Source organism: Pithys albifrons, chromosome 19 (genome assembly GCF_047495875.1).
Source record: "Pithys albifrons albifrons isolate INPA30051 chromosome 19, PitAlb_v1, whole genome shotgun sequence".
Classification (NCBI taxonomy): Eukaryota; Metazoa; Chordata; class Aves; order Passeriformes; family Thamnophilidae; genus Pithys; species Pithys albifrons.
Window position 1 is genome coordinate 4008261 of NC_092476.1, and position 27499 is coordinate 4035759.

General features: G+C 60.9%; 2 protein-coding genes across 10 annotated transcripts in view; both read left to right on the forward strand.

Annotated features, from left to right (window-relative positions):
• The first annotated feature begins 43 nt into the window (after positions 1–43).
• Positions 44–15690, forward strand: CYTH1 (cytohesin 1). 7 transcript variants are annotated; one of them, XM_071573979.1, is made up of 13 exons: positions 44–129; positions 8267–8349; positions 9057–9121; positions 9741–9807; positions 9978–10096; positions 10393–10473; positions 10596–10708; positions 10778–10926; positions 11040–11151; positions 13529–13605; positions 13704–13775; positions 14134–14288; positions 14508–15690. In XM_071573979.1, the coding sequence occupies exons 1-13, from the start codon at positions 102–104 to the stop codon at positions 14584–14586; spliced, it is 1200 nt and encodes a 399-aa protein (XP_071430080.1). In that variant the 5' UTR covers positions 44–101; the 3' UTR covers positions 14587–15690. The 7 variants fall into 7 exon arrangements, with proteins under 7 accessions (XP_071430080.1, XP_071430077.1, XP_071430076.1 ...); XM_071573977.1 differs by lacking the exon at positions 44–129 and adding an exon at positions 3564–3841; XM_071573973.1 differs by lacking the exon at positions 44–129 and adding an exon at positions 5992–6462.
• A 1318-nt stretch (positions 15691–17008) lies between these two features.
• The window catches only part of DNAH17 (dynein axonemal heavy chain 17), a 32187-nt gene continuing 21696 nt past the window's right edge, over positions 17009–27499 (forward strand). The window contains exons 1-30 of one of the 3 annotated variants that reach the window (XM_071573840.1): positions 17009–17353; positions 18081–18274; positions 18535–18727; positions 18833–18932; positions 19011–19096; positions 19236–19361; positions 19615–19776; positions 19850–19933; positions 20266–20433; positions 20686–20802; positions 20915–21183; positions 21297–21492; positions 21617–21763; positions 21966–22074; positions 22208–22311; positions 22414–22554; positions 22689–22832; positions 23025–23204; positions 23302–23562; positions 23670–23839; positions 24082–24304; positions 24384–24500; positions 24619–24705; positions 24933–25085; positions 25461–25709; positions 25873–25995; positions 26220–26567; positions 26648–26739; positions 26881–27007; positions 27230–27382. In XM_071573840.1, coding sequence (XP_071429941.1) covers positions 17009–17353; positions 18081–18274; positions 18535–18727; positions 18833–18932; positions 19011–19096; positions 19236–19361; positions 19615–19776; positions 19850–19933; positions 20266–20433; positions 20686–20802; positions 20915–21183; positions 21297–21492; positions 21617–21763; positions 21966–22074; positions 22208–22311; positions 22414–22554; positions 22689–22832; positions 23025–23204; positions 23302–23562; positions 23670–23839; positions 24082–24304; positions 24384–24500; positions 24619–24705; positions 24933–25085; positions 25461–25709; positions 25873–25995; positions 26220–26567; positions 26648–26739; positions 26881–27007; positions 27230–27382 — 4968 coding nt within the window. The remainder of the gene's footprint in view (positions 17354–18080; positions 18275–18534; positions 18728–18832; positions 18933–19010; positions 19097–19235; positions 19362–19614; positions 19777–19849; positions 19934–20265; positions 20434–20685; positions 20803–20914; positions 21184–21296; positions 21493–21616; positions 21764–21965; positions 22075–22207; positions 22312–22413; positions 22555–22688; positions 22833–23024; positions 23205–23301; positions 23563–23669; positions 23840–24081; positions 24305–24383; positions 24501–24618; positions 24706–24932; positions 25086–25460; positions 25710–25872; positions 25996–26219; positions 26568–26647; positions 26740–26880; positions 27008–27229; positions 27383–27499) is intronic. The other 2 variants (XM_071573841.1, XM_071573842.1) reach the window with 2 other exon arrangements.

The following is a 27499-nucleotide window of genomic DNA, read 5'->3' on the forward strand; positions in this document are numbered from 1 at the left end:
GGGGTGGGGCCGGCCGGGACCGCCCCCTCGGGCACCACGTGACGCCACCCGTGGCGGCCGCGCCGCGATCGTCACGCGGGCGGGGCTGGAGCGGCGGCGGGATGGAGGAGGAGGAGGGCGGCGGCTGCGGTCAGTGCGGGCCGGGGGTCCCGGCACCCTGCGGGAGGGGCGGGGGGTCCGTGTTCGGGGCGCCTGGGCCGGGGCGGGACGCCGGGGTGCTCCGGGGTCCCAGCTGCGGCGGAAGCGGCTCTGCGGGGAGCGGGCGGGCGTGTTCGGGCCGGGCCGTTCCCCGGTTCAGGACGCGGGGCGGGCGGGGACTCGAGGGCGGCGGGACCTGCGGGCGCAGGTGTCGGAGGCGTTCGCGGCACTGGGCGGGTGGGGCCGCGGAGGAAGCGCCGGGCGGAACCGGCGGGCACTGCTGGGAGCGCCGCGACCCGCTGCGAGCGCATTTTCCCTCCCTGCAGCGCCCACTCTTGCCTCGCAGGTGCCGCCTCGGGGCTGCCCCGCAGAGTCCCGAACAGCTTCGCCTCTGTGGCGGCTGCGGAGTGTCACAGCCCCCGGCTCGGGAGCGCCCGGCCTGTGCCCCGCAGCCGCTCCGGGGCGCACAGCGCAGCTTGGGGGCTGCAGGTCGCCCCTTCTCCTCCCTGCAGTCGCCTCCAGCTTCCCTCCGTGCCCGCACACCGTTCTCTCGTGGTGCTGAGGACCGGGACCGGGGAGGGGGGCATTGCTTGTGCCAGGCCCGTCCGAGGCAGGTTCCTGTTGTCGGCAGGTGGTTTTGCCTTGAGCAGGGACTTTGTTGAGGGAGTCTTGGTGGGATCTGAGCCCGCGGCCCAGGGGGAGCCGTGGCCGGCAGTGCTGGTTCCCGGGCCGGCCTCCTGCCCTGCGCAGCTGTGCCCATCAGGAGCTGCTGTTCCTGCCCAGGAGTGACTGTGCTTGGCTGCGAGGACTTGACAGTGTGAGATAAGGTGACAGCACCCGGCCCCGCTGCGGCCTCTCTCGGGCGTTGTCAGACACAGCCATTAGTGGAATGGCGCTGCGGGCAGGGATTCCGCAGGCATCTCTCGCAGCTTCCCGGAATTACCTGGAAGGGCCCGGGTCCTCTGTCAGCAGCAGAAATGCCCACTCACCCTGCTGCGGGGGCCACGGGGAACGGCACAGGCACCTCCAGCCCCCGCCGCCGTCTCTGCCTGAGGCAACACAAAACCCGCAGCTGCCCTGAAGCCCCTGGGCTGAGTTGATTTAGCAGAGGACATTCTGCTGAGGTCGTGGCATGGTGGGAGCCGACAGGGAGGCTCTTGCTCGTGGGATTGTGTTGATGCCAGTGTCTGCCCCACGGCTCGTGGCCCCTCTCCAGCCGTCTGTCTCATCAGAGAGCAAATCCCAGGGCGAGCAGCTGGTGGCACAGATGTGGGCTGCCCCTACTCCTGCCAGGGCATGGGTCTGTGCTTCCCAGCATCTCCCCGTGGCGATGGTGGTGAGACCAAACCCATTTTAGACTTCACCTTAACTGACTGAGCATGGCCATGAGGGTCAAAGCCTCTGGACTGTGGCAGTGTCCTACTGGGGAACCCTCCTGGCTGCTCCTGCCCCACCGAGCTGCAGCACCAGAGAGAGGATGCAGGGAGCACAGTCCCATCCCAGCACGGTGTCCTGAGCTGGGCCCAGCCCAGGGTGAGGGGGATTGGGCAGTGCTGATAATTCTGCTGCACCCGAGGGATTACCGCTCGCTCTGGCCTGTGGATTAAGGGATTTCTCTAAGCAGGGCTGATGGAGCCTTCAGCAAAGCAGCTTGGGCCTGGGGGCCTTGCTGTCTGGGGCAGGATAGGTGTGTAGAGGCAGGGTGGTTTCTGCAAGGTGTGGGGCATCCCCAAAGGAGGATGGTCTGCCAGGTTTCCCAGCAGGCCAGGGGGTTCCCTACCCAGGGAATCTCTCATCACCAGCCTGCACAGTCCTGTTTTGCCAGTTGGTGCTGGCAGCTTCCCGGCATGGGCTCAGCTGTTTTGGAGGCATCCTGGGACCATGGCATACCTCTCTGCCCCAGGAGACGCTGCTGCTGATGCGCCAGTCCCTGCCCTGGCTTGGAGTGAGGTGAGGCACAGTGAGTCGCTGGGCCCAGCTCAGGGAGCAGGTCTTCTTCAGAGCTCGGGGGCTCCCAAGTTGAAGGCACGAGAAGAGTGCAGCAGTAGCACCAAGCTCGGAGAACAGAGCTGGGGGCTCAAGTAGTGTGTGATGCCAGGCAGAGGCAGTTGGCTGGTTCCTCTTCTGAGATGTTTGGAGCAGAGAATGTTGAGCCCCACTGCTGATGGTCACAATCACACGTTGGGGTTGCAGCTATGGTTAAGGTGATCCTTAGGTGTTTGTAAACACCTTGCCTCACACAGGTAGGGTGCAAGCACCAAACCAAGCGTCCGGATGGCTCTGCATGGGAGTTGCCACCTGGTCATAACTCATCCTGGCTACAGCACCTGCATGCCCATGCCATATGGGGGTTTCTCCAGATGCCAGTCCAGGCCCCAGGCTTGCCGCAGCATGTACCCAGCTTGATCCCCCTGTGTCCCCCCTCCCTTTGCCTGCCCTTTTGCCTCCTAGCGATGTGGCAACCACCACTCTGGCTCCTGGGAAAGGGGAAGTGGTGCTGAAAGCAGAAGGCTGGTCATGTCAAGGGTGAGTGCCTGGCTTCCCTCGCAGCTCCAGCAGCTGCCTTTCACCATCTCTCCTCCTGTCTGCAGTCACGGTGCTCCCAGGATTGGAGACCTCTCCTGAATGCCAGGGTGTCCTTCCCCACCTTCCACCCCGTCTGGGCTCCTGCCTGCCCCACTTGGGTTGCTCCTGGCTCGGCGATCCCAGCGGTTGTTGGGGCAGGCAAGAGGAGCTGTTGGGCTGCTCCTGCCCTGACAGGCCCTGGAGTTTGTTACTCATGGCCATGCCCTGCGCTTGAGATCCCTTCTGCTTTGAGGGAAGGAGCTGTCAGTCCGGTTTGGGTTTGCTCAGCGCTTGTGGGGTAGGAAGGCGGGAGGGCTGCGCCTTTCACCAAGTCCACAACTGTTTCCCAGAATGAGATCCCAGGGCAGGGCCCCCCAGTTTCTGCTGCAGAAGTCCTGCACACCCCAGGAGCAGAGCAGAGTGGGCAGCACTGCTGGGGCATGACCAAGGCTCGGCACCTGACCACGCCTGCATACAGGACTGGCTGACCCTGACCCTGCCAGGCTGTACCAGGGTCAGGGCCAGGCCCTGCGCCCCAGGAGCAGGGGCTGTGGTGGCACCCCCACACTCACGTCGCTGCTCTGTCTCCGGGTGCACCTTCCTTCATGCAGTGCTCGTTGCTATGCGACCGCCAGCTCCCGATGCTTAATGCTCTAATACGGAGGGATAAAACCGCTCTAAAAATACCCTGCTGCCAGCCCCCTGCAGGGGCAAGGGGGCTGTCGGGGGCAGGTGGCCCAGGCACACAGGCTGCCAGGGAGTTCCAAACTCCTTGTCCTCTAAGTGGCTTTGAGCCGCCGGCCGGGTCTCTGACAGCGGCACGGGCTGGTGTGCCGGTGCGGCTGGGATTGGCTGGGACTGGCGCGTGGGCTCCTGCGGCTGGAGCTCCCCTGCCAGAGCCAGCTCCAACCAGAGCCGGGAGCGCTCCGGCTCCCCTTCTTGCACCCTGCCTGTGGGCCCTGGCACCAGGGAGCCCGCTGCTTGGCCACGTGCACCTACCTGCCCTCTGCCTGTGCCTGCCTTGCCCCACGGAACTGGTGGCATCCTGTGTGGGACCCCCGCAGCATGGGGACGGTCAGCGAGCTCTGCGCCTCCAGTTTCCAGGCCTTCCTCTGCCCCTCGGTGGCTGCCAAGGCAGGTAGGCGCTGTGTGCCCCTCCTCCCCTCTGTGCTGCGGGGTCCCCATCCCCCAGCAGACACGGCGGTGCCCGTGGCTCCCGCTCCATATGGCTTTGGCTCCATATGGCTCCTGCTGACAGTGTCGTGCAGTGTCCTCGTAGTCTTGCTGCCTCCTTCCTTTGCCAGCCTTCTCAGTCTTGGTCCTCGGCAAGTACTGAGCCCCAGCAGGACAGGCAGGCGCTGGGCCCCTTGGCTGGCACTGCCCCATGCCAGAGCCGGTGCCATGCTGGGATGGGGGTGTTCGTGAGCCAGTGGTGGCGGCTGGATGGTCGCAGTCAGGATGGCACAGCCATGGCGTGTGGTGCCCCAGCTGCTTGCCCCTGCCCTGCCATGTGAGTGCTCAGCCATCCTCACCACGGCAAGTGCATGTGGCTGTGAGGACAGCTTGGGATTGCACTCTCCAAGGGGAATTCTGTGCGGGAAAGCCCAGCGCCTGCCATGCTGGGGTTGGGCTGAGGGCCTGTGTGAGCTGCTGCTGTCTGGGGGTGCCTGCCTGGCTGTGGGACCAGGGGGCTGTGCAGTGGGGCAGAGGGCAGTGGGACCTCCTGGGCCAGCCCTGTGGCTGAGCAGCAGCGGGCTGTGCTCTTCCTGAGGTGAGGTCTGGCACAGTGGGTGGTGCTGAGAGCAGATTAGGTGCTTGCCTGGCTGCGTTCCTGGGACCTGCACAGTGCCTGTGGACATGGCTGAGCCAGTGCTTGCCTGGGATCTGTGTCTGGGAGTGCTGGAGCCTGGAGCCACTGGGAAGGAGGCAGTAGGTGTGGACAGGGTCTCCCTGCTGATCTCTGGGTCACTGAGTGGGAATGACGGGCAGGGCTGCATGAAAGCAGGACAAGGGCCTGGGCAGAGGGTCCAGCAGCTTGTGGGGATCTTTCTTGGAGCTGCCTGTCCTGAAACCCTTCTGATGTACCTCGGCTGTCAGTGGGGAAGGATGGGGCTGACGCAACCCAGAGTGCGCACACAGCACAGTGAAAACAGGATGTGGTGTAGGGAGACAGATAGGAAGTTTCTGGGGGCCCCACAGGACCCCACCAAGGGGCACGGTGGGCAGCAGCACCTGTAGCAGCACCCAGAGACCCTGGGCTTGTCCCCATGGTCTGTCTGACCCGGAGGCTGTTGCCCCTTTGGTGTGGCACAGGTTGGTCCAGTGGCCTGGTTGGCTGGTGCTGCAGCTCAGGGGGCCGAAGGACATTCTGAGACTTCTGAAGTGTTCCCTCCCCTTGCTCCATAGCTGGCATTGCTGGTGCTGTGCTGTGTCTCCATCTGGAGCCGCTGAACAGGATTTAGCTGAGTCTGGGCCGCTGAGGCTGTCGTGGCGCCTCCAGGCAGCTGACAGGGGACAGGGACGTGCTGTGTTCACTTCCGCTGCAGCCACAGCCCTGCAGGGCCCGAATTCCCCTCAGAGGGGTCCCTCACCGAGTGGTGGGGTCCCTACAGGTATCCTGGAGCAAGGGAGCTGCCATGAAGCCTGTGGTCCCCACAGCTGACACAGGACCTGGGCCTGTAGTGGGGGAGTCTGTCAGAGACAGGGGGGAGCTGCAGGGCAGGCTGGGGGTCTGTTGGGGTGGGGGGGTCCAGCTGGTGGAGGGGAAGGGAGAGGACCCATGCATTGCACAGTCGGCTCAAAATGTGCAGAGTCAAGTGTCCTGGAAGCCCCCGAGGAAGGAAGAGCTGGGCCAGCCCCAGGGCCTGTCTGACCCCCTCATGCCCTGGGTCAAGGAGGGGCAGCAGGGCCCTGGTGCCCTGTTTCCCTGCCTGGCCGGGAGCAGAGGAGTTAAGGTGCTGGTGGCTCTGGCTCATGGCAGCAGGAACAGGGTGTTGGTGGTGCTGGCTCATGGCAGCAGGAACAGGGTGTTGGTGGTGCTGGCTCCTGGTGAGGCTGGGATGATGCCCAGGCAGCCCTGGAGCTTGTTGGTGCTACGGCCCTGAGTCATGGTGGAAGCACCAAGGGGGCAGGTGCCCTCACCCCAGCATGGCAGCACCTCTGCAGAGCCACCAGCAGTGTGAGCATGGCCAGCAGGGCTCATGTGAGCCCTGCTGGGGTGGTGCTCAAGGTGGAGGGCTGTGATGAGCTGGGGTGTGGGGGTGAGGGAGGGTGGATGGCTTGGTGTCTGGCCCGTTCCCCTGCCATCAGCCTTGCCCGTGGGCCTCGGGGCAGTGGATAGGCCAGAGCATGGGGCAAGCACAGCCCCTGTGCCATAGGGCTTTGCTTTGGGCATGGTGGGGAGGGGGCATGTGCTGTGGCTGCTGCCATCTGGGGCAAGCAGCTGCTTCAGCCTCCCTGTCCGTCAGCACTGCTCTGCTTGCAGCCAGACCTGCTGGGGCTCCCCAACGTGAGAGCTGTGCAGAGCCAGGGAAGGGTTAATGCCTTCTTCCTTCCCCAGAAAGCTCCTTCGTCTGGGGTTTCTCTTCCTCTGGCTGCTGCTGACATGGCTGGGCCGCTGTCACGAGTGCTCAGCCTCCGCCAGGGAGGGACCTTCCGGGACTCTGGCAGAGCCCCAACATCCTCACTGCTCTGCAGTGTCTCATCCTGCGCCGTGCCAGCCCCAGGGCCACCGGGACCCCCGCCGAGACTCCCACCCAGGTGGGCATGGGGAGGCAGCGCTGAGGGCTGGCCTTGGCCCAGCTCCAGCCCTGGCACCGAATTTGACCTTCCCTGCGGTCAGGCAGTAGGGTGCTGCAGCTGGCGGGGAGGGTCCTGCGGCACTCGCAGCAGCCCAAAAATTTGGGGGGGTTCTGAGTCTGACAGTGGGGCTCAATGCAGCTCATCCCTCCCACAGTGAGCCTGGGCTTTCCGGGTCCCCTGTTGGCTGGGCAGAGAGGGCTGGTGCTGGGGGGAACGGCACTGGGGCATGTGGAAGGTGCTCAGATGCATTGACTCAGCTCTGGTATTGGAAGTTCAACTTTTAACCTGGTGCCATGAGCTGACTTGTCTGGTTCAGGCTTCTTGACATGGGAAACTGAAAATACTGGAAAGTGTTGGCATCACATTTGAGACAAGGCACCTCAGCCTTGGCAGTGAGAAGTTTGTGAAGGAGGAAGCTCATCAGAAGCTGGAACTCATCCACTCCACTGGAGTGGAGCCAGGGAAGTGCTGAGGTGAGAGCTTCCAGGTGTGGGGTCACAGTCACCCCAGGGAGGCCCCCTTGGAGGCAGCACCAGGAGAAGCATGTGCAGTGGAGGGTGGTGCCAATCCAAAGGCACGTGGTGGCCCTGAGTGCTGGCACAGGGAGCGACCGTGCTGTGGATGCTCCACCAAGTTTGGGCTGGTGGCAGCAGTAGCCTGGAACCCACACATGTGATGGGACATGGGACCTCAGCAGAATGGAGGGTAATGCTTGGGGCAGGGGAGGATGTGACGGCCCCACGGGTGCCTGTCTGCAGTGCCCTGGGGTGGAGGTGGGGATGGCACGAGAGCCAAGTTGGCAGGTGCTGCTGCCACCTCCTTTGGGTACCACGCTCTGTAGGGACGGTGCTTTGGTGTCCTTGCGGGCAACCTTGGTGCAACGTGTGGAACCCTCTGGCAGAGGTAGGAGAAATGGACATAGGAGGAGGGTTGGGAGCACTGCTGGAGTAGCAGGTGACCTTGGCAACTGGAGGGAACAGGAGTGGCATACCTTGTCATTGTGAGTCAGAAGCTCATGCACCAGGGAACACTAGGAATGTTCTGGAGCAAGGGGGAGCATGCGGCAGCCCTGAGCATGAGCCTCAGGGATGGTGTTGGGGAGGGAGTGCCTGGCTCCCCAGGGTGACAGGGAGGTGTAGACATCATGGCATACAAGAGGGTGTGCCAACTGTAGACTCTGCCCAGGAATGATGGATCCTGCACAGAGTGGGGGGCAAGGGCAGCCAGGAGCTGGTTTATGTTTGGGACCTGCCCGGTGTGGCAGAACAACCTGCAGAGCTTCAGCTCTACATGGAGCCCATGCCATAGGGCACAGCAGAGCTGCCCAGCCAGGGAAGGGACCAGAATGGGCACCCACACCAGCACGCCTGACAGAGCAGAGTCAGATGGGACCTGCGGGGGCATCAGGGTCAGGACCAACAGTAGCAGTGCTGGAGCTTGTCCGAGGGCCATGCTGCTCCTCACCACGCAGCTGCCATGGGCTGAATCAGCAGGACCGGTGGTGCCCAGCTCCCCCGCTGCAGCCACTGCCCAGCAGGGCTGGGGCCTGGCCCTTGCATTCCTTGCATGCCATCGGTGCCACTTGGCCACTGCGAAGGGCTGGGGACTGCTCATCAGCCCTGCTCTTCTGGGCATCTGGCAGCTCCACAGTCTGGTTCCATCCAGACCCCTGACTGCCAGCTGGGAGCAGAGGCTGTGCCAGGAGCCTGTCAGGGCTGATTCCCAAGGCCACATGTGCTGACCTGACTGCATCTCTGCTCAGTGCCCAGTGACCTGACCCCGGAGGAGTGCCAGGAGCTGGAAAACATCCGCCGCCGCAAGCAGGAGCTGCTGGCTGATATACAGGTCTGGTGCTGAGGGATGATGCCCATGCAATCCTGCTGTCCCAGAGAACAGCCTGGGAGGCAGAGGACAGTCTCCCTGCTCATGTCACTGACAGGGTCCCTGCAGCCCCGCCCAAGGTCTCTCACCCCACTGCCACACAGCACAGCCTCTGAGGGACCCTGGAGACAGGGACAGGGTCTCCACAAGGACGCGATTCCAGGTGGCAGCTGCCCTGCCCTGCCCTGCCCTGCCGAGGCAGCCGTGACTTTCCCTGTGCCCCTCAGAGCTCTGGGCCGTGCAGTTGTGCTGTTCCCTGGCTCACTGGTGTCTGTGCCAGCCCTTGCCTGGCACGGGCAGTGACTGTGTGTCTGGGCCAGGCCACTGCCTTGGCAAGTGCCTGCGAGGTCAGAGCTCATCTGGGGCACAGTCAGTCTTGTCCCCTATTAAGGTGTTAGAGGCTAATTACTGCCATATGCTGGGCATGATCTGAAGGGATTAAGGGTAATTTTGTTAACCTCCGAATCTCTTCCTTCCTGCTTGCTGGAAGTGTTGTGATGTGCAGGGATTAGCAGCTGGGAGGTGGGGGGAGGGCAGCCAGTTCCACTGCTGGCTCCATGAGGTGGTTCAGCCCCAGGGGTGACAAATGAGGGGGAATGGGGCTGCCTCTGGGGCTGGGGGGTGGAGGGTTTGAGGTAGAGACCCCTCAAAAGTGCCCTCTCTTCCCGCAGCGCCTGAAGGATGAGATAGCAGAAGTGACAAATGAGATCGAGAACCTGGGCTCCACGGAGGAGAGGTGAGTCCCAGCCCAGGGCCCTGCTGAGCCCCCTCTGGCGCCGTGTGGGAACTGAGGGCAACCCTGGCCCACAAGTATGGGTGTGAGTGGCTTTACCAGGCGCTCTGGGCTCCTGGAAGTGGGATTCCAGACTTAACTGCTGCTCCCAGGTCTGTTTTTCCAAACCGCAGCCTCTGTCTGGCTGCGGGTACTGCTGGGCTTTGTTATTCTGCGCTGGTGCAGGCGGTGCCAGCTGGGATTACAGGTCCCGGCATCTGGCGGCAACCAACTCCCAGCACCATTCCCAATCACCCACTGGGGCATCAAGCCTTTCCCCTCCTGCCAGCCCCACTGCTCTCCCCAGAGCCCCACCGCAGCCAGCTTACACCAGCCTGCCCATGCAGGGGTGACCTGCCTGCACCCCCTATGCTCAGGGTTGACCCCAGCAGTGGGCAAGGCAGCCCCGCTCTTCTCTGGGGCCCGGCAGGCCAGGAGCAGCCCCAGTCCCAGGCCACAGTGCAGGGCAGGCACAGAGCAGTGTGTCGGCCCAGCCTGACCCTCCCCACAGGGTGCTGCCCCAGGGGCCCGGCAGAGACGTCAGGTCCCTGCTGGGGTCTCAGAGCTGCTTCGTGACTTGCAGGAAAAACATGCAGAGGAACAAGCAGGTGGCCATGGGCAGGAAGAAATTCAACATGGATCCCAAGAAGGTACCTTGGAGTGGGGAGCAGGGCTGGTCACCAGCCTGTGGGGCTGTGCTGGGCTCTGCCACCTCCCAGTCTGAGTGCCTGCAGCGAGGGCAGAGCCCGTGGGCAGGGGCGTGGGCAGGCTGGCAGGGGCAGCTGCAGACCTGTGAGTAGCCCCTCTTGCACTGCTGCAGGGCATCCAGTTTCTGATCGAGAATGACCTGCTGAAGAACACATGTGAGGACATTGCTCAGTTCCTGTACAAGGGAGAGGGCCTCAACAAGACAGCCATTGGAGACTACCTGGGCGAGAGGTGTGCTGGCTGGGGTCTTCTGGGGATGTTCTGGGCTGCTGCCACCTGAGAGATGGGGCACTGCAGCTCTGAGCAAACTGGGCAGCTGAGTGGGGGTACCCGAGAGGCTGGGGGCAGTTGAGGGTATTCAGTCCGTGGCCAGTGTGTGCAGACGAGCCCAGGACATGAGCTGGAAGTAGCTGCAGCTTCTCCCTATGAACGAGCAGAGTCTGGAGCAGGGCAGTGACAGTGGGGCCACTCAGCAGTCACAGGATTGCTGATCATGCACCCCTCGTGCTCTGGCTTTGTTTCTGCAGGGATGAGTTCAACATCCAAGTCCTTCATGCCTTTGTGGAGCTGCACGAGTTCACTGACCTTAACCTTGTGCAGGCCCTACGGTAAGCAAGGGGCCAGGAGCTGAGCATGGCCCGTCTTGGGGGTGGTAGAGGACCATGGTGGCTTGAGCATAGTCAAGGGACCATGGAGTCCTCAAGTCAGTGCCACAACTTGCTCTCCACAGGCAGTTCCTGTGGAGTTTTCGGCTGCCTGGGGAGGCGCAGAAGATCGACCGGATGATGGAGGCCTTTGCCCAGCGGTACTGCCAGTGTAACCCTGGTGTCTTCCAGTCCACAGGTGAGCACCTGCCCCAGACCCTCTCCCTGGCATTCTGCCCTGCAGCTGACTTTCCCTTCTGCCCTGCAGACACGTGCTATGTGCTCTCCTTCGCCATCATCATGCTGAACACGAGCCTGCACAACCCCAACGTGAAGGACAAGCCCACAGCGGAGCGATTCATCGCCATGAACCGTGGCATCAACGACGGGGGAGACCTGCCTGAGGAGCTGCTCCGGGTGAGGGCCAGGGCATGGAGGGGCCATGGCCAGGCTACAGAGCTGGCCAGGAGCAGGGCCCACCGCAGGGCTTCAGGGCAGAGCAGAGCTGACACCATGTGTCATTGTACCAGAATCTCTATGAGAGCATCAAGAATGAGCCCTTCAAAATCCCTGAGGATGATGGCAACGACCTCACCCACACCTTCTTCAACCCCGACCGCGAGGGCTGGCTCCTGAAGCTTGGTGAGTGCTCGTGGCCTGGGAGGGCATGCTGTGCCCAAGGGCAGAGCTGGGACATGGGTGCAATGTTGCTGGGCTTCCCACACCTCTCCTGCTGCCCCGGCATGAGGAGGCTGCAGACAGGGGCACAGCCCCCTCGGGAAAGGCGTCCATACATCCAGCAGCCCTCCATCTTCCCTCGACTGGGCAGCAGGAGTAGACTCAGACCCAATGAGGGCCTGCAGAGTGGCTGGGTGGGTGTCCTGGGGAATTCTGCCTCTAGACTGGGCAAGCGCCCAGAGTGCAGAACTGGTACCAAGGTTTGGTGTCAAAGCACAGAGACCTTGAGGTCCTTCAGGTCATCGAGTCACAGCAGGGTGTGTTGGAACAGGCCCCTGGGAGAGAGTGGCAAGCTGCCGCAGGCTGCGTATGTCCACCCTCCATGCCACAGACAAGCCCCTGCCTCACCTTCCCACAGCATTATCACCTCTGCATCCCAGCTCCACATGCAGGCAGCGTGCATGGCATCCCTGCTGCACCGCCCGGCTCCCGTGGCCGGAGCCCTCCGCGCCCTGGCTCCTGTGGCTTCTCTTCTCAGCACCTCTGGGGAATCCTCTGCCCGGTTTCAGCGAGGAGGGATGGGTGCTGGCAGGATCAGGGTCCAGTGGGGCCTTTCCCTGGGGTTCTGAGTGAGTTCAGGATTCATGATGAATGGTCACCCGCCTCGAGATGGGAGAGGGGCCTTATCCCCAGCCCAGTGGATGAACAAGAGCCACCTGCTCCCCACCCTGGGGTAGGGGGACACAGAGGACAGCTCCAGGCTCTCCTGTCCCCGACAAGTCCAGTGCCCAGCAGGTGCACACAGGTTCAGCTTGGCACTGCCACAGTCAGCAGACAGCAGGGCAGAGAGGGAGCAGAGTGGCTGTGGGCCCCATCTCTCTCATGGGGCAGGGAGGGACCCCATTAGTCAACCATGAGACGCAGGGAGCCAAGCCCTGTGCCTGGCAGCTGAGGAGCCCCATCCCACAGAGCCACAGTGAGCCAGGGCAGTTGGTTGGCCCTCATGGTCATACTGCCAGCCTGACCCCCCACAGCTTCACCGCTGCAGCCTGGCCCCACTGACCTGCAGGGTGAGGGGGGGCTTGGGGATGCCTCTTTTTATTTTTTTCCCTTTTTTTTTTTTAATTTTCTTTTCTCCCTCATTTGTATGTTTCCATGATTTTGGCTCTTCCTTTCCCTGCCCCCCAACTCCAGGAGGTACGTACCCCTTCCCCTGCTCTGCTCACACTGCTGGGGCTTCGTTTCCTTTGCGTTTTTAATTGCTGGTGGTGAGTCTCATTGCTGCTGCTGCTGCTGCTGCTAACCCCGCACCGCCCGGGGACCTCGTCTGCCACGGGACACCGCCAGGCAGGGACGTGGGGTGCGGCCCCACCGATGCCACCTCTTCTCAAGGCCTATGGCCGCTTCCACCACCCTGGGGGACAACAGGGCCACAGTGGCTCCTTGCCCAGCTGCTGGCCAGGGCAATGCACCCAGCCATGCTTTTGCCATGTCCGCAGGCAGCTCCGGCTGGCCAGCATGTCTTTGCCTCTGGTGCCTCAAGGGATGGGGATGGGTTTGGTGTGTTCTTGCCAAGGACTGTGCACAGGGTGCGGGGTGGTGCCAAATGCCTGGAGCTGGATGGAAGCAGGCAAGAGCTATCTGTGTGGTGCCCTGTGCTGTGCCAAGGACTCACAGCAGTCCCCGTGTGGGCACCGGTGCTGCCCCAGCTCCATCACCTGCACCCCACGATGTCAGGGCATCAGTGCTGGCCCTTGGAACCACTGTGGGGCAGGGACTGGGGTGGGCACCCAGCTGGTATGAGGCAGCAGGGGGCACAGTGCACACTATGGCTCCTCATGTCCATGCCAAACCTGGTGTGCATGGGTGGGTGCTCATCCCACATCAGCATTGTTGCAGTGGCCGTTGGGGAGGGGGAGCTGGGCCTGGGGCTGAGTGGGACCTGCTGCACCCAGGGAGCAGCTTCTCTTGCTGTGCTGGCGGCTGTGGGGCCCAGCCCTGGCTCGGCACAAAGTCCCCCTGTCCACCTGGGAAGCTGCCTAGCTGCAGTGTCCTCTAGCCATTCTGAGTGTGTGCTTGAGTGGGAATGGGCGCAGTGCCCCCAGCCCGGCACCCCGCCCTCACCTCCATCCTCATCCATCTGCTTCCCGCTCCGGCTCGGTGCGGTGTGTGCTGCCTGTTGCTGCTGCCCACCGCTGCCTGGCTCTGCTTGGCTCTGTGTGTCCGCCCGGGCCTGTGCTGCTGGAGCCTCTGTGTGTCCCCACGGCTCCCGCGCTGCCATGCACCGTGTGCCCGGCCACACTCCGCAGGGCTGTGCCCAACTGCCCCTCTCTGCTCCCAGGAGGCAGGGTGAAGACATGGAAGCGGCGCTGGTTCATCCTGACCGACAACTGCCTTTACTACTTCGAGTATACGACGGTGAGTGGGCTGTGCATGGAGTGAGCCAAGCTGGGACAGGGAAGGGGCTGGATTGGGGGTGTCCATCCCACAGCTAAACCTCTCCTTGGCCGTGCCAGGATAAGGAGCCCCGTGGCATCATCCCCCTGGAGAACCTGAGCATCCGCGAGGTGGAGGACTCGAAGAAGCCCGTGAGTGCTGCAGTAGTGTTCTCTGGGTTTTGGGGCCAGCCCTGATGCTTTGGCTTGAATGGGAAAGGCTGGGAGGTGTTGCAGACCCCTGGGATGCCCCTAGGAGAGGTGGGGAGCCCCGCAGCAGTCACAGCCTCCACCTTCACAGCAGCTGGGTGCAGACCTGGGGACAGTCACTGCAGTGACTAGGACTGGTGGCAGGGCACGTGCAGGGTCGTAGTGTGATGATCACGGCATGTCCATCCCTCTCTGCTGCACTGGGATGGCTGTACTGGGGGAGCATGGCTCTGCCTCGTCCCTCCTGGCCTGGGGTCGCCTTTAAGGGAGGCACTACCTCTGAGCAGTCTTTCCCTCGCAGAACTGCTTCGAGCTCTACATCCCTGACAACAAGGACCAGGTGATCAAGGCCTGCAAGACGGAGGCAGATGGGCGTGTCGTGGAGGGGAACCATACTGTGTACCGCATCTCTGCCCCCACACCTGAGGAGAAGGAGGAGTGGATCAAATGCATCAAGTGAGTACCCGGAGGAGCGTGTGGGGGCACAGTGCTTGACAGGGCACAGCAGGGACGTGCCTGCTGCGCTTGAAGGAGACTGCTCTCTGGGGCACTCTGCAAGGGTGGGAGGAGCAAGCTTTCCCAGGGACATAAAGGCACCTGCCCAAGGCCCAGCCAGGCAGGTTGCACCCAACGCTGCAGTAGTTTGGCCTGACCCAGCCTTTGTTCCCCTGCCAGGGCAGCCATCAGCCGGGACCCCTTTTATGAGATGCTGGCTGCCAGGAAGAAGAAGGTCTCCTCCACCAAGAGACACTAGCAGCCAGACTGGCCTTGTGAGGCCAACGTCCCCTCTGCAGCCTAAGCGTGCCCCTGTCCCGGGGGTCTGTGGGCTGGGGGCTCCACTGCAGCCTGGGTCTCGGGGCCCAGAGCCCAGCTTCAGCTTCACTCCTCCTGCGGGAGGAGGGAGAGGACACTGGCATTTTGGAGCCTTTGGCCCTCCATCACTGCCCCATCGCCAGGACAGCGTCTTCACAGGCTCAAGCTGGAACACAGCATCCCTGGGAGCCTCAGCCTCAGCACCACAGGCACCCTCCCTGCTCCTGCCCCCCCACCAACCCTGTGGCCACACATGGCGCTGCATTCCCCCAGCACCTGTGTCCAGACACACTTGAAGTGTCCCATGAGGAGGACGAGCAGCTGTTGGTGAGCAGCTGGCAGTTTTGGGGTGCCACAGGTGCTGGGGTGCAGGGCATTCAGGCCTAGGGAGGCCCTGCAAAGACACAGCTCCCAGCCCTCGTTGTAGCGGGCCTGGGTCTGTCCTGGGTGGCCCTGCAGTGCTGCCTCAGACTCTCACAGCAACCCCCTGCACCAGGAACGGTCTCCATGGGCACAGGAGTGCTGAAGGGCAGGGATTGTCACCATCATGGTCTGCAGTGGTGCCACACAGGGGAAAAACATGCCCTCGCCCAGCTGTGGGGGTTGTGCCTTGGATGAGGTAGCACTGGGTGGCATTGCCACTGGCATGTCCTTGCAGTACAGTCCCGTCATGCCAGGGTGGCATGGTGCCATGGTGGGACATGCTCAGGGCTGGAGCTTGCCCTGGGGATGGCTGTGGCGGGGCCCTGGATGGGTAGGGTCTGCAGCCCCCCACTCTCTGCCTCGGAACCATCCATGTCGTGTCCTGTCCCCATCCCCACGCATGGTCTGGAGGCGCCTGGATCAGTATTAGTCTATTTATCAGAGGTGTAAATACTCCTGTATAGTTTTCTCCTTGTAGATTATTTTGTATGTGGGTGGTTCAGTGCAGAGGCCTCGTGGGGATGGGAGGGACAGGATTTTTTATTCTTTTTTTTTTTTTTTGCAATGGCCTTGTAAACTAGTGGTGAGGATCAGCGGCAAATAAACACTGCACCGTGCTCCACTTGGTCTCCTGTGCTCTGTGTGCAGCTCGGGGTGGGCAGGAGTCTCCTGAACCTGCCACTGCCAGCCCCTGCCCTGTGCCCACCCTTGAAGAGGCTCATGCTCCTCTCAGTCCAAGGTCTCGGTACGAACACTGCAGTGATGCCGTGTTGGATGAAGTGACAGCGCTGCAGCCAGTGCAGGTCTTGGTTTGAGCCTCTGCCTGCTCCACTTAGAAGCCCCATATTTCTCGGTGTGCTGGGGGTGTTCCTGTGCCCTCACCAGCTGTCCCTTGCCAGGAGAGTGCCTTGGGGACCTTGCCACAAGGCATGGGGTGGCTGTGCTGGGCTGGGACAACTCCTGGTCCTGCATCCTGCTATGCAGTGGGGCTGGCACTGAGCTTGGCTGGGCAGGGCGGTAGTTGCCCACCGCAGTGGCACTCAACTGCTCCGTACCAGAGGCCTGGTACAACAGGGGTGGTGGGATACCCACTTAGGTACCTTGTTCTGCAGTGGGGCTTGGGGATTCATACCCAGGTGGTACCAGCTGTGAGTAGGATCAAAGCCAAGTTGGGGACAAGGGTAAGCTGGGAGCACAGAGCCTTTGCCAGCCATGCTGCTGCCACTGGGGCTGGCAGGGGGAGCTGGTCCAGCCTTGCACACTTGTGCCATGGTGGGGGTCTGCCAAAGCCAGGGGCTTTCCCTGCCTTGGTCTCTGGCCTCCCTGTGCCTCACATGACAGCAGCCCTTGGTACTGTGGCCTGAGTCAGGCCAGGGTGGGCAAACAACCCTTGCTGAGGGGTGGGGATGTGGCGGAGGAGAGGGCAGTCCTGCAGCTGGGCTGGTGCCAGTGCCAGTTAAACTGGTGCCGAGTTCAGTTGGGGCCAGACTGTCAGTTGAACTGCTGATGGTGTCAGTTGGGGAGCAGACTGTGCCTGGAGGCGGTTGGAGGGTTGAGGGTGCGACAGGGCAGGGGAGCAGTAGGGACAGGTAGGACTGGAATCAGCTAGGGGGCAATGGAGCCAGGCAGGAATAGGGCAGGTGGGGGGACCATAGGGTCAAGGCAGGGATGGGGCAGGCTGGGAAGCAGTGGGGTCGACGGGATAGGGCCAGGCAGGATGGGGTATGGGTGGGTGGTGGGGCTGGGGGATGATGGGGCCAGGCGGGGATGGGACCAGCAGCTTCCAGTGAGGCTGCATGTGCAGAGGGAAGCCCGGGGCAGTGGAGGGGTGGGACAGGCAGGAGGAGGGGCGGGCTGTGGGATCTGCACAGCCCGTGGCTGAGCAGGGCTTTGCCCACTGGATGCCCTCAGGTGCTGGGGCCAAGTCCGGTGCTGGCGCAATGTCGGCCGGGCAGGACCCGCGGCTTGACTTTCTGGAGAGCTCTGCCACAGCCCTACTGCGCATCCCGCCGGACAAGTGGAGCAAGTTTCTGAGCAGTGAGGAGGTCACGACCATGCTGGACAAGTTCTTCAAGCAGCAGGATATGCCAGAGTTGGTGTTAGGGCTGAACCCCTCTGGGCAACTCCTGCCCACTGCTTGCTTCCCGCCCACCCTAAAGGGCAAGGGTATCTACTTCGTGAAGAAGAAGAGGGAGAACATCACCCCGGAGAACTGCCGGAGTGGTCTGCTGGTGGGAGACATTGGCCCCTCGCCCGTGGAGCATCTCATCACCGTGCTGCTGGAGGTGGGTTCCCTGTGCAGGCACAGCCTTGGGGCCAGTGCGATGAGCTGCACTCCCTGGGCACAATGCTGTGCCAGGACGCCTGCTGCAGGCTGCCCAAGCCAAAACTCCAGGTGGGCTCTGAAAGAAACTAAAACTCATAGAAAAACCCTACCCCAGGCACTGGTCCTGACCTTGTGGTGGCTCCCATGCTAGGTGGAATGAGCCCCACCAGGACAAGACCTGGGTGAAGGTCACCAGCTTGGTTTTCTCTTGGCCCCAGCTAGATCCCTTCCTCCCTGTGGTTTTACAAATGAATCATAATGCCCCCTCTTCCCTGCCCCACATCTGGGAAATTGTCTGAGTGGATTTCTCTCAAAATTCCTGTAAATATTCCTACTGCCAGGCCAGAGCACCCAAAAGCTGCATCAGGCCGGAAGCTCCCACGACTCCCCCTCAGTGCTGGGGGCTTTTGTTCATGTGCCAGCCCCTGACTCCACTGGGTGCACTCACTGTGCCACTCCCAACACTTCCTAGCCCATGAGGGATGGAAACAGGCCAAGGGGTCTCCTGGTCACAGTGATGAGAAAAACATCAGCAAAACCGCAGCAGTGGCCACCAGAGCTGCAGCTGGGCTGGGACCATGCTGCAATGGGCAGCAGGAGGGGGCACTGGGACAGGCTGCACTATTGCCCACTGCCCTGAGCACAGGGCCACCCAAAAGAGCACCCAACCCAGCCTTGTCCTCCAGGTCGTGTCCCCCCTGCTCCTGAGTGAGGAGAAAGTGCTGGACTGGCCCAGGATGGTGGTGGAGGACATAGTGCGACAGACCCACCAGCTGCAGAACAAGATGTTCATGATGGGCGGGAAGATCCAAGGGAAGCCGCTGCTCCCACTGCCCGAGCACCTGGTCAGCTGGGATGACTCTGGCGCCGTCCTGGACTGGTGGGTGCTGCTGGCACCACTTGGTGCCAGAAAAGGCAGGCAGGGGCCTGGGGCAGCATGAGTTGCTCAGCAGAGGAGGAGCTGGGACACTGGCTCGGTCCCTGCACACCCCTGGGCACAGCCAACCCCTGCAGCAGAGTGTTGAGGGGCTCTTACCAGGCAGCTGCAAAAAGCAGGCACATGGGGGCTCCCCTGGGGTTGTGTGAGTTCTGCTGGGGAAGTTCATGGTTCCTGTGGGGCATAACCTGTCTACCTTTCAGCCTGGTGGGGCCTGCAGATGGTGCAGTGCTGCACTCCATTGAGACTGTTGTCATCGAGTGGTCCCAGCAGATTGAAGAGATCTTGAACCAGGACTTAGCACGGCCACTGCTGGAGGGCCTGCACCCCCTGCCCAGGGTCGAGTTTGAGTTCTGGCAGGCAAGGATGACCAATCTGGAGTGCATCTATCACCAGGTACTGCCTCACCCATGGTGGCCGCATGTCCCCATGCTGAGCCCTCCACACTGAGCCCTCTATTGCCGAGCCCCTCATGCTGAGCCTGCTCCTCTACCCTGCCAGCTGCTCTCACCCCAAGTGACACTGCTGGCCAAGACACTGGAGAAGGCTGACAGTTGCTACTGGCCATCATTGCAGAACATATTCAGGGCTGTCAGTGCTGGTGAGTTTCTGTGATGTGGTGGTGGCTGCCTCTGAAAAGGTGTCCTCATCCTGACGCAGAGTTTTCTCCCTGTCCCAGGCCTGGAGGAAGCCAAAGATGTCAGCCTCCATCTGCAGCCACTGCAGGTGCTGGTGGAGGAGATGGAGCAAGCAGATTATTCCCAGGTAAGTGATATGTGGCAAAATAACCAGGCACAGCTTGGCTGCCTCATCTGGGTGGCAGTGCAGAGTCCCAGAGGCTGCTGGAGGGCACATCCCCCTGACTCTGCTGCGTCCCCTCACTGACACGGCTCTGCTCCCACAGCTGCAGCCCTTTGTGCCTAAGGTGCTGTGCACCATCTGCCTTCTCCGGGCTCACTGCCAGCGCTACCACTCGCCTGCCCACATAGCCCGTGTCCTGCAGGAGATCTGCAACCTCCTCATCACCATGGTACAGCTCCAGCACCAGCACTGACCCACATCCCCTCCAGCTGCCCCACTGGGACAGGTGTGGGGAGTCCAGCTGTGATGGGTGACACAGAGACACCCCAGATAAGGGAACAGCAGAGTGCCCCATAGGGTTGGGGAGGGTCTGGGGCAGACACAGGCTGCAGGTGACCACCAGCAAGCCTGGGGATGAAGGAGGCAGGAGGAGCCCTAACACCCTCCTGACAACAGTCCCTGCCTGCATCTGTCTGTCCCAGACCCAAAAGTTTCTGAGCCCTGAGGATGTGCTTAAGGGGCTTCAAGGAGAACCCCAGGAGACCTTGGAGGGAATCAGACTGGGCATCTCCACCATACAGAAGTTCTTCCAGTCCTACAGCACTTACTGCTTCAACCTGATGCCCACATTGTTCCCGGTGGGTGTCAGGATAGTGTGGGGGCGCCCAGCCCTCTCCACACTGCCCCACTGAGTTGACAGCCCCTCTCCCCTCCCAGGAGGAGCCACAGCTCTGTGAGTTCCCCCCCCTCCACACCTTCAGGAGGATGGACTCCTTCTTGCACAGGCTCAAGACCATTGAGGTGACAGCACAGCATTTTGGAGCACAGCTCCAGCCGCGGCTGGGCCTGCCCTGTGCTGGATATCCCAGGATAGTCCCTGAGAGCAGCCTGGGGTGGGCTGGGGTTCCTGGTGCAATGGGACATTGCTGGGAACACAGTGGCACTATTCCCAACACAGCCCTCCTGGCCCTGAGCCCCCAGGACAGGACAGGCATCCCCCAGCCAGGCCAGGGAGCATCCCTGGGAGGGTGCTCCCCGTGACTGGTGAGCTGGCAGGATGCAGCCCTGTGCAGGTCCTGCACCTGCGACTCGGCACGGGGCAGCCAGGTGAAATGGGGACTTGTGCTTGCCAGGAACTGTTCCAGGCAGCCATTGACTTCCAGAGGCTGGAGAAGACAGTTCTGGGAGGAGTGCGAGGGAACTTCCTTGGGAACTGGGTGTTGCAAATCTCCGAGGAGGTCTGTGAAGTCACCAAGCATTTTGCTGACTGCAAGTATGATCCCTTGGATCCCGACGAAGAGGTGAGCAGATGCTGGGAGGGAAATGTAATGGATAGTGGGATGGAGGGGTAAGCATTTGCTAAGAACTAAAAATATCTCTTGCCAGAACATGCTGCAGAGCAGCCTGTGGGACTGTCCCATAGCAGCACAGGGACTGGCTCTGGGGCAGGTCATGGGGCTCTGGCCCTCCAAGTTTAGCAAACACTTCAGCAAGGATTTTGGAAGAACACATAGGGGCTGTACCAGTTTAAATCATTTTGATCTCACTGGCAGCAATGGAACAGAGACTTTGGAGAGTTCCAGAAGAAGGTTCAAGATGCGAACAGGCAGCTGGCTGCAGTCTTCTGCCAGGGCTTTGATGACTGCAACCACGTGTCAGCCACTGTGAAGGTACCTGTGCCCCAGCCTGGCAGCCCAGCATGCTGCACCTGCAGGGGCTGGGGGTCACCATCCCTGCCAGGGTGCCCCAGGGCACAGGAGCCAGCACCTCTCTCTCCCACAGCTGGTGCACATGTTTGCCTCTGTGCTGGAACGATCTCAGATCAGGGCTGAGGCTTCCCCCTGCTACTTGGCCCTGCTGGGAATGTTCGAGGCTGAGCTGGAGAGCGTAAAGTTGCTGTTTGACGTCCAGACTGTGTCCCCACCACCCCATGGTGGAGCCCCATCCATCTACAAGAACCTGCCACCAGTGTCCAGGCAGCTGAAGTGGGCTCTGGAGCTGCAGCAGCGGCTGGAGGGGCCACGCAGAGACTTGCAGGCCATTGAGCTCCCGTATGTGCAGATCCCCTGTCACCCTATGGGCAGCGGCTGGGCAGGATTTGGCTGCGCCTGTTCCCCTCCCATGTCCTGCTGCAGCAACTGCTGCTTTATCATAATCCTAACAGTGCCATGGTGGGTGCTGAGGCTGAGTTGGTGTTTGGGAAGTATGAGGAAATGATGGGGCTGCTGCAAGAGTACAGCAAGAGGATCTATGGGGAGTGGGTGTGCGGAGCCGGCCGGGAATGCAAATTCAGCCCGGAGCAGCCCTTGCTCCGAAGGGACCCTGAGTCTGCCCTCCTCAGTGTGAACTTCAGCAAAGAGGTTGGTGCTGGCATGGGGAACCCCAGTGATTCCTCGCCCCAATATGAGCCCTGTGATCTCAGGGACTGCCTGAGGCGCAGGGGGTTTTGTGAACAAACCCATTCTGGGCTGTGGTGTCTCACAGCTCACTGCCGTCCTGAGAGAGGTGAAGTACCTGCATATCCAGCAGCAGCAGGACATCCCAGACAGTGCTGAGCAACTCTTTGCCCAAAATGAGACTTTCCAAAAGCTTGGAGACAACCTGGAGCTCATCGTGGGCTGGTACAATGAGGCAGGTTCTGAAAGGGAGACAATCCAGCTGCTTTTCCATGCCCTGAGCCCCATCCTGTGGCTAGGCCAAGCTGTGGCTGTTGCCATCCTCCTTCTGCCCCTCAGTGCTGTCTTGGAGGGGTGGGGACTCTGTTCCTCAGTCTTCAGCTGGAGCAGGGTCCCTGCTCTACTTGGGCACTCACCTGTGGTTGTGTTGGCCCTAGGTGAAGCAGCGGCTGCTGCCAGTGGAGCGGCCACTGGTGACAGGGGAGCTGAAGGCCCTGGACGGCCGCCTGGCCAGTGCTGAGCAGTCCCTATTCTGGAACGATGAAGGTACAAACCCCTTGTTTGGCCATCCAAGGCCAGGGATCCTCTTTGTGCATTTGGGGGGTTCCCAGCAGTGTCCAGCCTCCTGCTGTCCTGGAGGTGTCTGCACAACCTGTTTGTGTGTGCATTTCCCTCCCAGGTGTCATGGACTACATCCAGGAGGTGAGGGACACCCTGCAAGACCTACAGAGACGGGTCCAGAGAACAAAGCTGAACCTGGAGAACATTACCCAGCTAATGGAGGTAATGTTTGCTGGTGCTTCACAAGCATCTTCCTGGGACACAACCAGCTAGGTTTTTCCCTTCCTGGCTTAGCAGAGCAGCCCCATTCTCTGCTCCCTGCAGGACTGCTCGGCCACTCCCTTGTTTGGAAGGAAGGAAAACAAGGTGACTGCACTCCTGGACCTGAGTGGGAGAGAAAACACCTTAACTCAGCGCTGCACTGCTATTGAGAATACAGGAGCGAAGATCCAGGGGATGGTGGAGGTGAGGCATGGCCCATGGGATGGAGCATTGGATGGACCCACAGGGGCCACAAGGAAGGACTTGCCAGCAGTGCCAGAAGCCAGTGCCTTTGCTGGGTGTTCACTGACAAACACTTGCTGTTTTTCCCATGGCAGGAGAACGCGACTCTGTTCAAGGCTGACAAGTCCTCACAGATGTGGCTGAACTATGTGGGACACATAGACAGGATCGTGCTGGATGGGCTCTGCAGATTCGTCCAGAAATCCCTGCAGATGCTGCTCACCAACATGGACCCTGATGTAGGTACCAGTGTGCCGGCAGTGGGTGTGATGGGCTTGGGGTGTCCCACTGCTCACTGTCAGTTTGCTTAGTCGCCAAGTGTGCCTGTCACAGTGCTCCCTGGTGGTCCTGGTGTCTCCCATTGTCCGTGTCGCTTGCAGGGTAGGGGGCCATGGGACATGAGGCCCACGCTGAGCACTGACCTGTTTCAGGCCCAGGTGTCTCCGCTATTTGAGGTGCAGATGGGGCTGTCTGAGGGCCGGGTGCAGTACTGGCCTTCGCTGGAGGTGGCAGGTGGTGACAGCTTCTTGACACTTATCGAGGGGCTGCTCGGGGACATGGAGGTGGCAGTGGGCTCCATGCCACGGCTCCTGGACACAATCAGCTACAAGGTGGGTCTATGACTGGCAGCAGCTCCGAGCTCAGCAGGAGGTGGGCAAGGGTGCCTGGTGCCCCAGGCGGGTCCCCAAGCTCTGCCTGTCCCTTTAGGCCACACTGGAGGAGCAGCCAGATATTGGGAAGATGCAGGAGAAGGTGATGTTGCTGGTGGTCAGTACCATGGCAGAGGGCGAGGAGTTCAGCGCCGGCTTTGAGGAGCACTCCCATCTGTGGCAGGAGACCCCTGAGGAGTTCCTGCAGCGCTTCCTCTCCTTGGGCGGTGCCCCTGCCCCCGAGGAGGCAGAGCCAGAGCCACATCCAGAGGAGCCTGTGGCATGTGGGATCCCGTCCCTCCAGCTCTTTAAGCAGGAGGTGTGAGTTGGGTGCCTGAGGATGTGCTGGGCGCCTGGAATGCCCTGGAGGACATGAGGTGCCCAGGGAGGTGCTGGTCATGGGCTGTGACCCACTCTTGTCCCCAGATCGATGCACTTGAGGGGCTGTATGAAGAGGTGTTTGGGCTTGCCGACACCACGGTGTTTGGGGGGTGGATGCAGTGTGACTGCCGTCTCTTCAAGAAAGCGCTGCTGGAAGCCATCAAGGGCCAGAGCCTGGTGCTCCGACAGTACCTTGCCCGCCATGTCACCACCAGGTAAGGGCCTGGTGAACCCTAGCATGGGGACTGGGTGCTCCCACTGACCGGAACCCAGCCAGGCTGTGGCACAGGCACCACTGTGTGATGGGGCAGGGCTGGCTGGCTGCAGAGGATGGAGCTGTGGAGGTGCAGGTGAAGGTTGCAGGCACCTTCAAGGGCAAATCCAGGGGGTGCTGTGCCCTGCAGAGTGAGCCCCGAGCCCCTTCAGGCATGCCTGGTGAGTGTTGTTGTCCTCCCAGTCTCCAGGAGCTGGAGGACTTCATTCAAGAATCCACTGCTGGCTTGAATAAACCTCTGGAGGAGGGAGATTATGATGGGCTAGTGGAGGTGATGGGACACCTAGGAAAGGTCAAGGAGAGGCAGGCAGTGACTGACAGCATGTTCGAGCCCCTGAAGGAAACCATTGCCCTGCTCAAGTCTTACGGGGATGAGATGCCAGAGCAGATCCACCTGCAGCTCCAGGTAGGCTGCTTGGGGTGTGATGGGCCAGGTAGGGGCTCCCTGGGGCCAGGCTGGTGACCCTACTTGGTGCTCACTGCAGAACCTCCCTGAGCGCTGGGACAGCAACAAGAAGCTCTGCCTGCGGGTGGCGGAGAATGCAGCACCCCTGCAAGCCAGCGAGGCCACCAACCTCCGCAGCAAGTGCCAGGAGTTTGAGGTGCCTGCCTGGGGACTGGGGACACATGGGCAGCATCTCAGCAGCTTTGGGAAGACCCCGCTGCTCTTACTGACTGCCAGGTCCTGGCTGTTCCCCTGAGCCTCATCCTCCCACACAGATGCAGCAGCACGCCTTCCGAGAGACTTTCCAGGGAAAAGCCCCTTTTTCATTCACGGACCCAAACCCTTACAAGTCACTGAATAGGGTAAGAAAGGGGAGGGGAACACCAGAGCCACTGGTGTCCCCACTGGCACTGCATGGCCACCCCTGGCACTGGGTGCTGGGGAGGGGCAGCTGCTCTGGTTCTGGCTCCAGCTCCCAGCCCAACAGGGAGGATCTGCCCCTGCAGCAGGGATGGAGCCACCGCTGGAGAAGGAGACATGTCCCTGGCACAAAGTCTCTGGCTGAGACATTCTCATTTTCTCCATCCAGCAACAGAAGAGCATCGCGGCCATGGAGAGGGACATGGCAGCCCTGGCCACCTCAGCCGCCCTGTTTGAGGTGTCTGTCCCAGAGTACAAACAGCTCAAACTGTGTCGCAGGGAGCTGTGTCTGCTGAAGGAGCTCTGGGACATGGTCAGCCTGGTATGTGTCACGGTTTGGAAGCCAGGATGCAATGCACAATGCTATCTCTAGGCAAGGGCTGGGCAGCAGGCTGTGCTTGGCTGGTATGGGCACCTGGCACAGGCACCAGCCAGGGGCATGTGGCATGGGCACCCAGTGCCAGCCAGGTATTGCTAGCCAAAGGTGCAAAGCTGCTGTAACTCCTCGAGAATTCATTGCTGTCAGAGGGAGGATGAGATGTGGGGCATGTCTGCAGGTTGCAGGGGCTGCACACCCCAGCACAGCCACACAGGGTGGGCACCTGTGGGGTGTGTGGGTACTGGGTATGCTGCTCTTCATACCAGGTAGGAATGCTTCTGCTGATCACATGTCTGTGAAAATGTATCCTGGGTCCAGGTGAACATGAGCATTGACACCTGGAAGACAACCAAGTGGAATGAGCTCAACGTTGAGGATATGGATATTGAGTGCAAGAAATTCACTAAAGACATCCGGAGCTTGGATAAGGACGTGAAGAGCTGGGACGCATTCACAGGGCTGGACAGCAAAATGAAGAACATGATCACATCTCTGCGCGCCGTGAGCGAGCTGCAGAACCCGGCCATCAGGGACCGGCACTGGCAGGAGCTTGTGCAGGCAACTAAGGTGATCCCAAGTCCTCCCACCCAGTCCCTGGTCCAGGAGGCTCCTGAGATCTGTACCCAGCAAGGGAAGGCTGCCGTTGTGTTTAAATCTGACCACATGCAAATATTGGTTTGCCTCTCCCTGGAGGTGAGTCCATGGCCTGACCATGCTGGTTCTGCTCCAGGTGAGCTTCACTATGTCTGAGGACACCACCCTTGCAGATCTGCTGCAGCTGAACTTGCACCAATTCGAGGAGGAGGTTCGCGGCATCGTGGACAAAGCCTCAAAGGAGGCAGGGATGGAGAAGGTAAAGGGCACTCGGCTCCTCCTCTGTTTTGCTGAGAGCCCTGTGCCAGTGTGGCTCTGTGGCTGACAAATGCTCATGTTCTGGCTCCTGGGGTTGGAGTCCACAGCCAGCACGGAGCTTGTGGAGACCCTGCCCAGAGCAGGGGTTCCTCTGCTGCCCTGCCTTCCCACAGGGGCTGGACTCAGTACCATGGTGCCCAGCTCATCCTCACACCCTGACTGCAGGTGCTGAATGCCCTGGATACTACTTGGGCGACAATGGAGTTCGAGTACGAGCCCCACACCAGGACTGGACTCCCACTCCTCAAGGCGGATGAGACGCTTGTCGAGACGCTGGAGGACAACCAAGTGCAGCTGCAGAACGTGTTGGCCTCCAAGTACCGAGCCTTCTTCCTCCAGCGGGCACAGGACTGGCAGCAGAAGCTGTCAACAGCTGACACTGTTCTCAGCACCTGGTTTGAGGTGCAGAGGAAGTGGGGTCACCTGGAAACAATATTTATCGCCTCTGAAGACACCCGCAACCAACTACCAGAGGAGTCAAAGAAGTTTGATGCCATCGACCAAGATTTCCGAGTGCGAAGCCCTTTCCCACTCCCTGTTCACTCCTTGGGTTGCTGCCTATTCAGGTGGGCTGAAGTGTTTTTTCTCTTCAGGAACTAATGGCTGATGCAGTAAAAACTCCCAATGTGATTGAATGTACCAACAAGCCCAGGCTGTACAACCAGCTGGAAGCGCTGCAGGACAGGTGAGGGTTGAGTCATCCTGCTGGAGCATTTAGGGAGGCCAAAGGAAGGAGCTGATTCCCCCAAAGCAGCAGTGACAAGGACTGACCAAAGAGTAAAACCCATATGTGGGGTTAACAGCACATTTTTGTGTTTTCTGCTAGGCTGGAAGTCTGTGAGAAGGCCTTGGCTGAATACCTTGAGACCAAAAGACTGGCTTTTCCCCGGTTCTACTTTGTCTCCTCTGTGGACCTGCTGGACATCTTATCAAGGGGGACCGAGCCCCTTGAGGTATAGGTTGTATGTGAGCAGAAAAATGAGTCCTCTGCCTCTTCCCTGCTAACTTGTTCAATCAGTTTTAGAACGTTTTTTACCCTAACGGGTAGAACAGCATCCTTGATCTCCCCTCCCAAGGGTGCAGTACCTGGGGAGCACCAAGGGGTAGATCCAAGCACTGATCACACCTCTGTGTGTGACGGGGCTCCTGATGGCAGCCAATGCCTCTGCTCTCAGGTGTCCCGGCACCTGACGAAGCTGTTTGACAGTCTGGCCAAGCTGAAGTTCCAGCTGAGCTTGGACAAGAAGCCCCTGAAGGTGGCCCAGGGGATGTTCAGCCGGGATGGGGAGTATGTGCCCTTCGACACAGACTGTGACCTGTCTGGCCAGGTCAGCTGAGGTCTGGGGAGCCTCCATGTGCTGGGACAGGGGGGCAGGCTGAGGATGAGATGAGCCTTTTGCTGATTGTGCACTAACAGCCTGACAAGAGTTTAAGAATGTAATCAC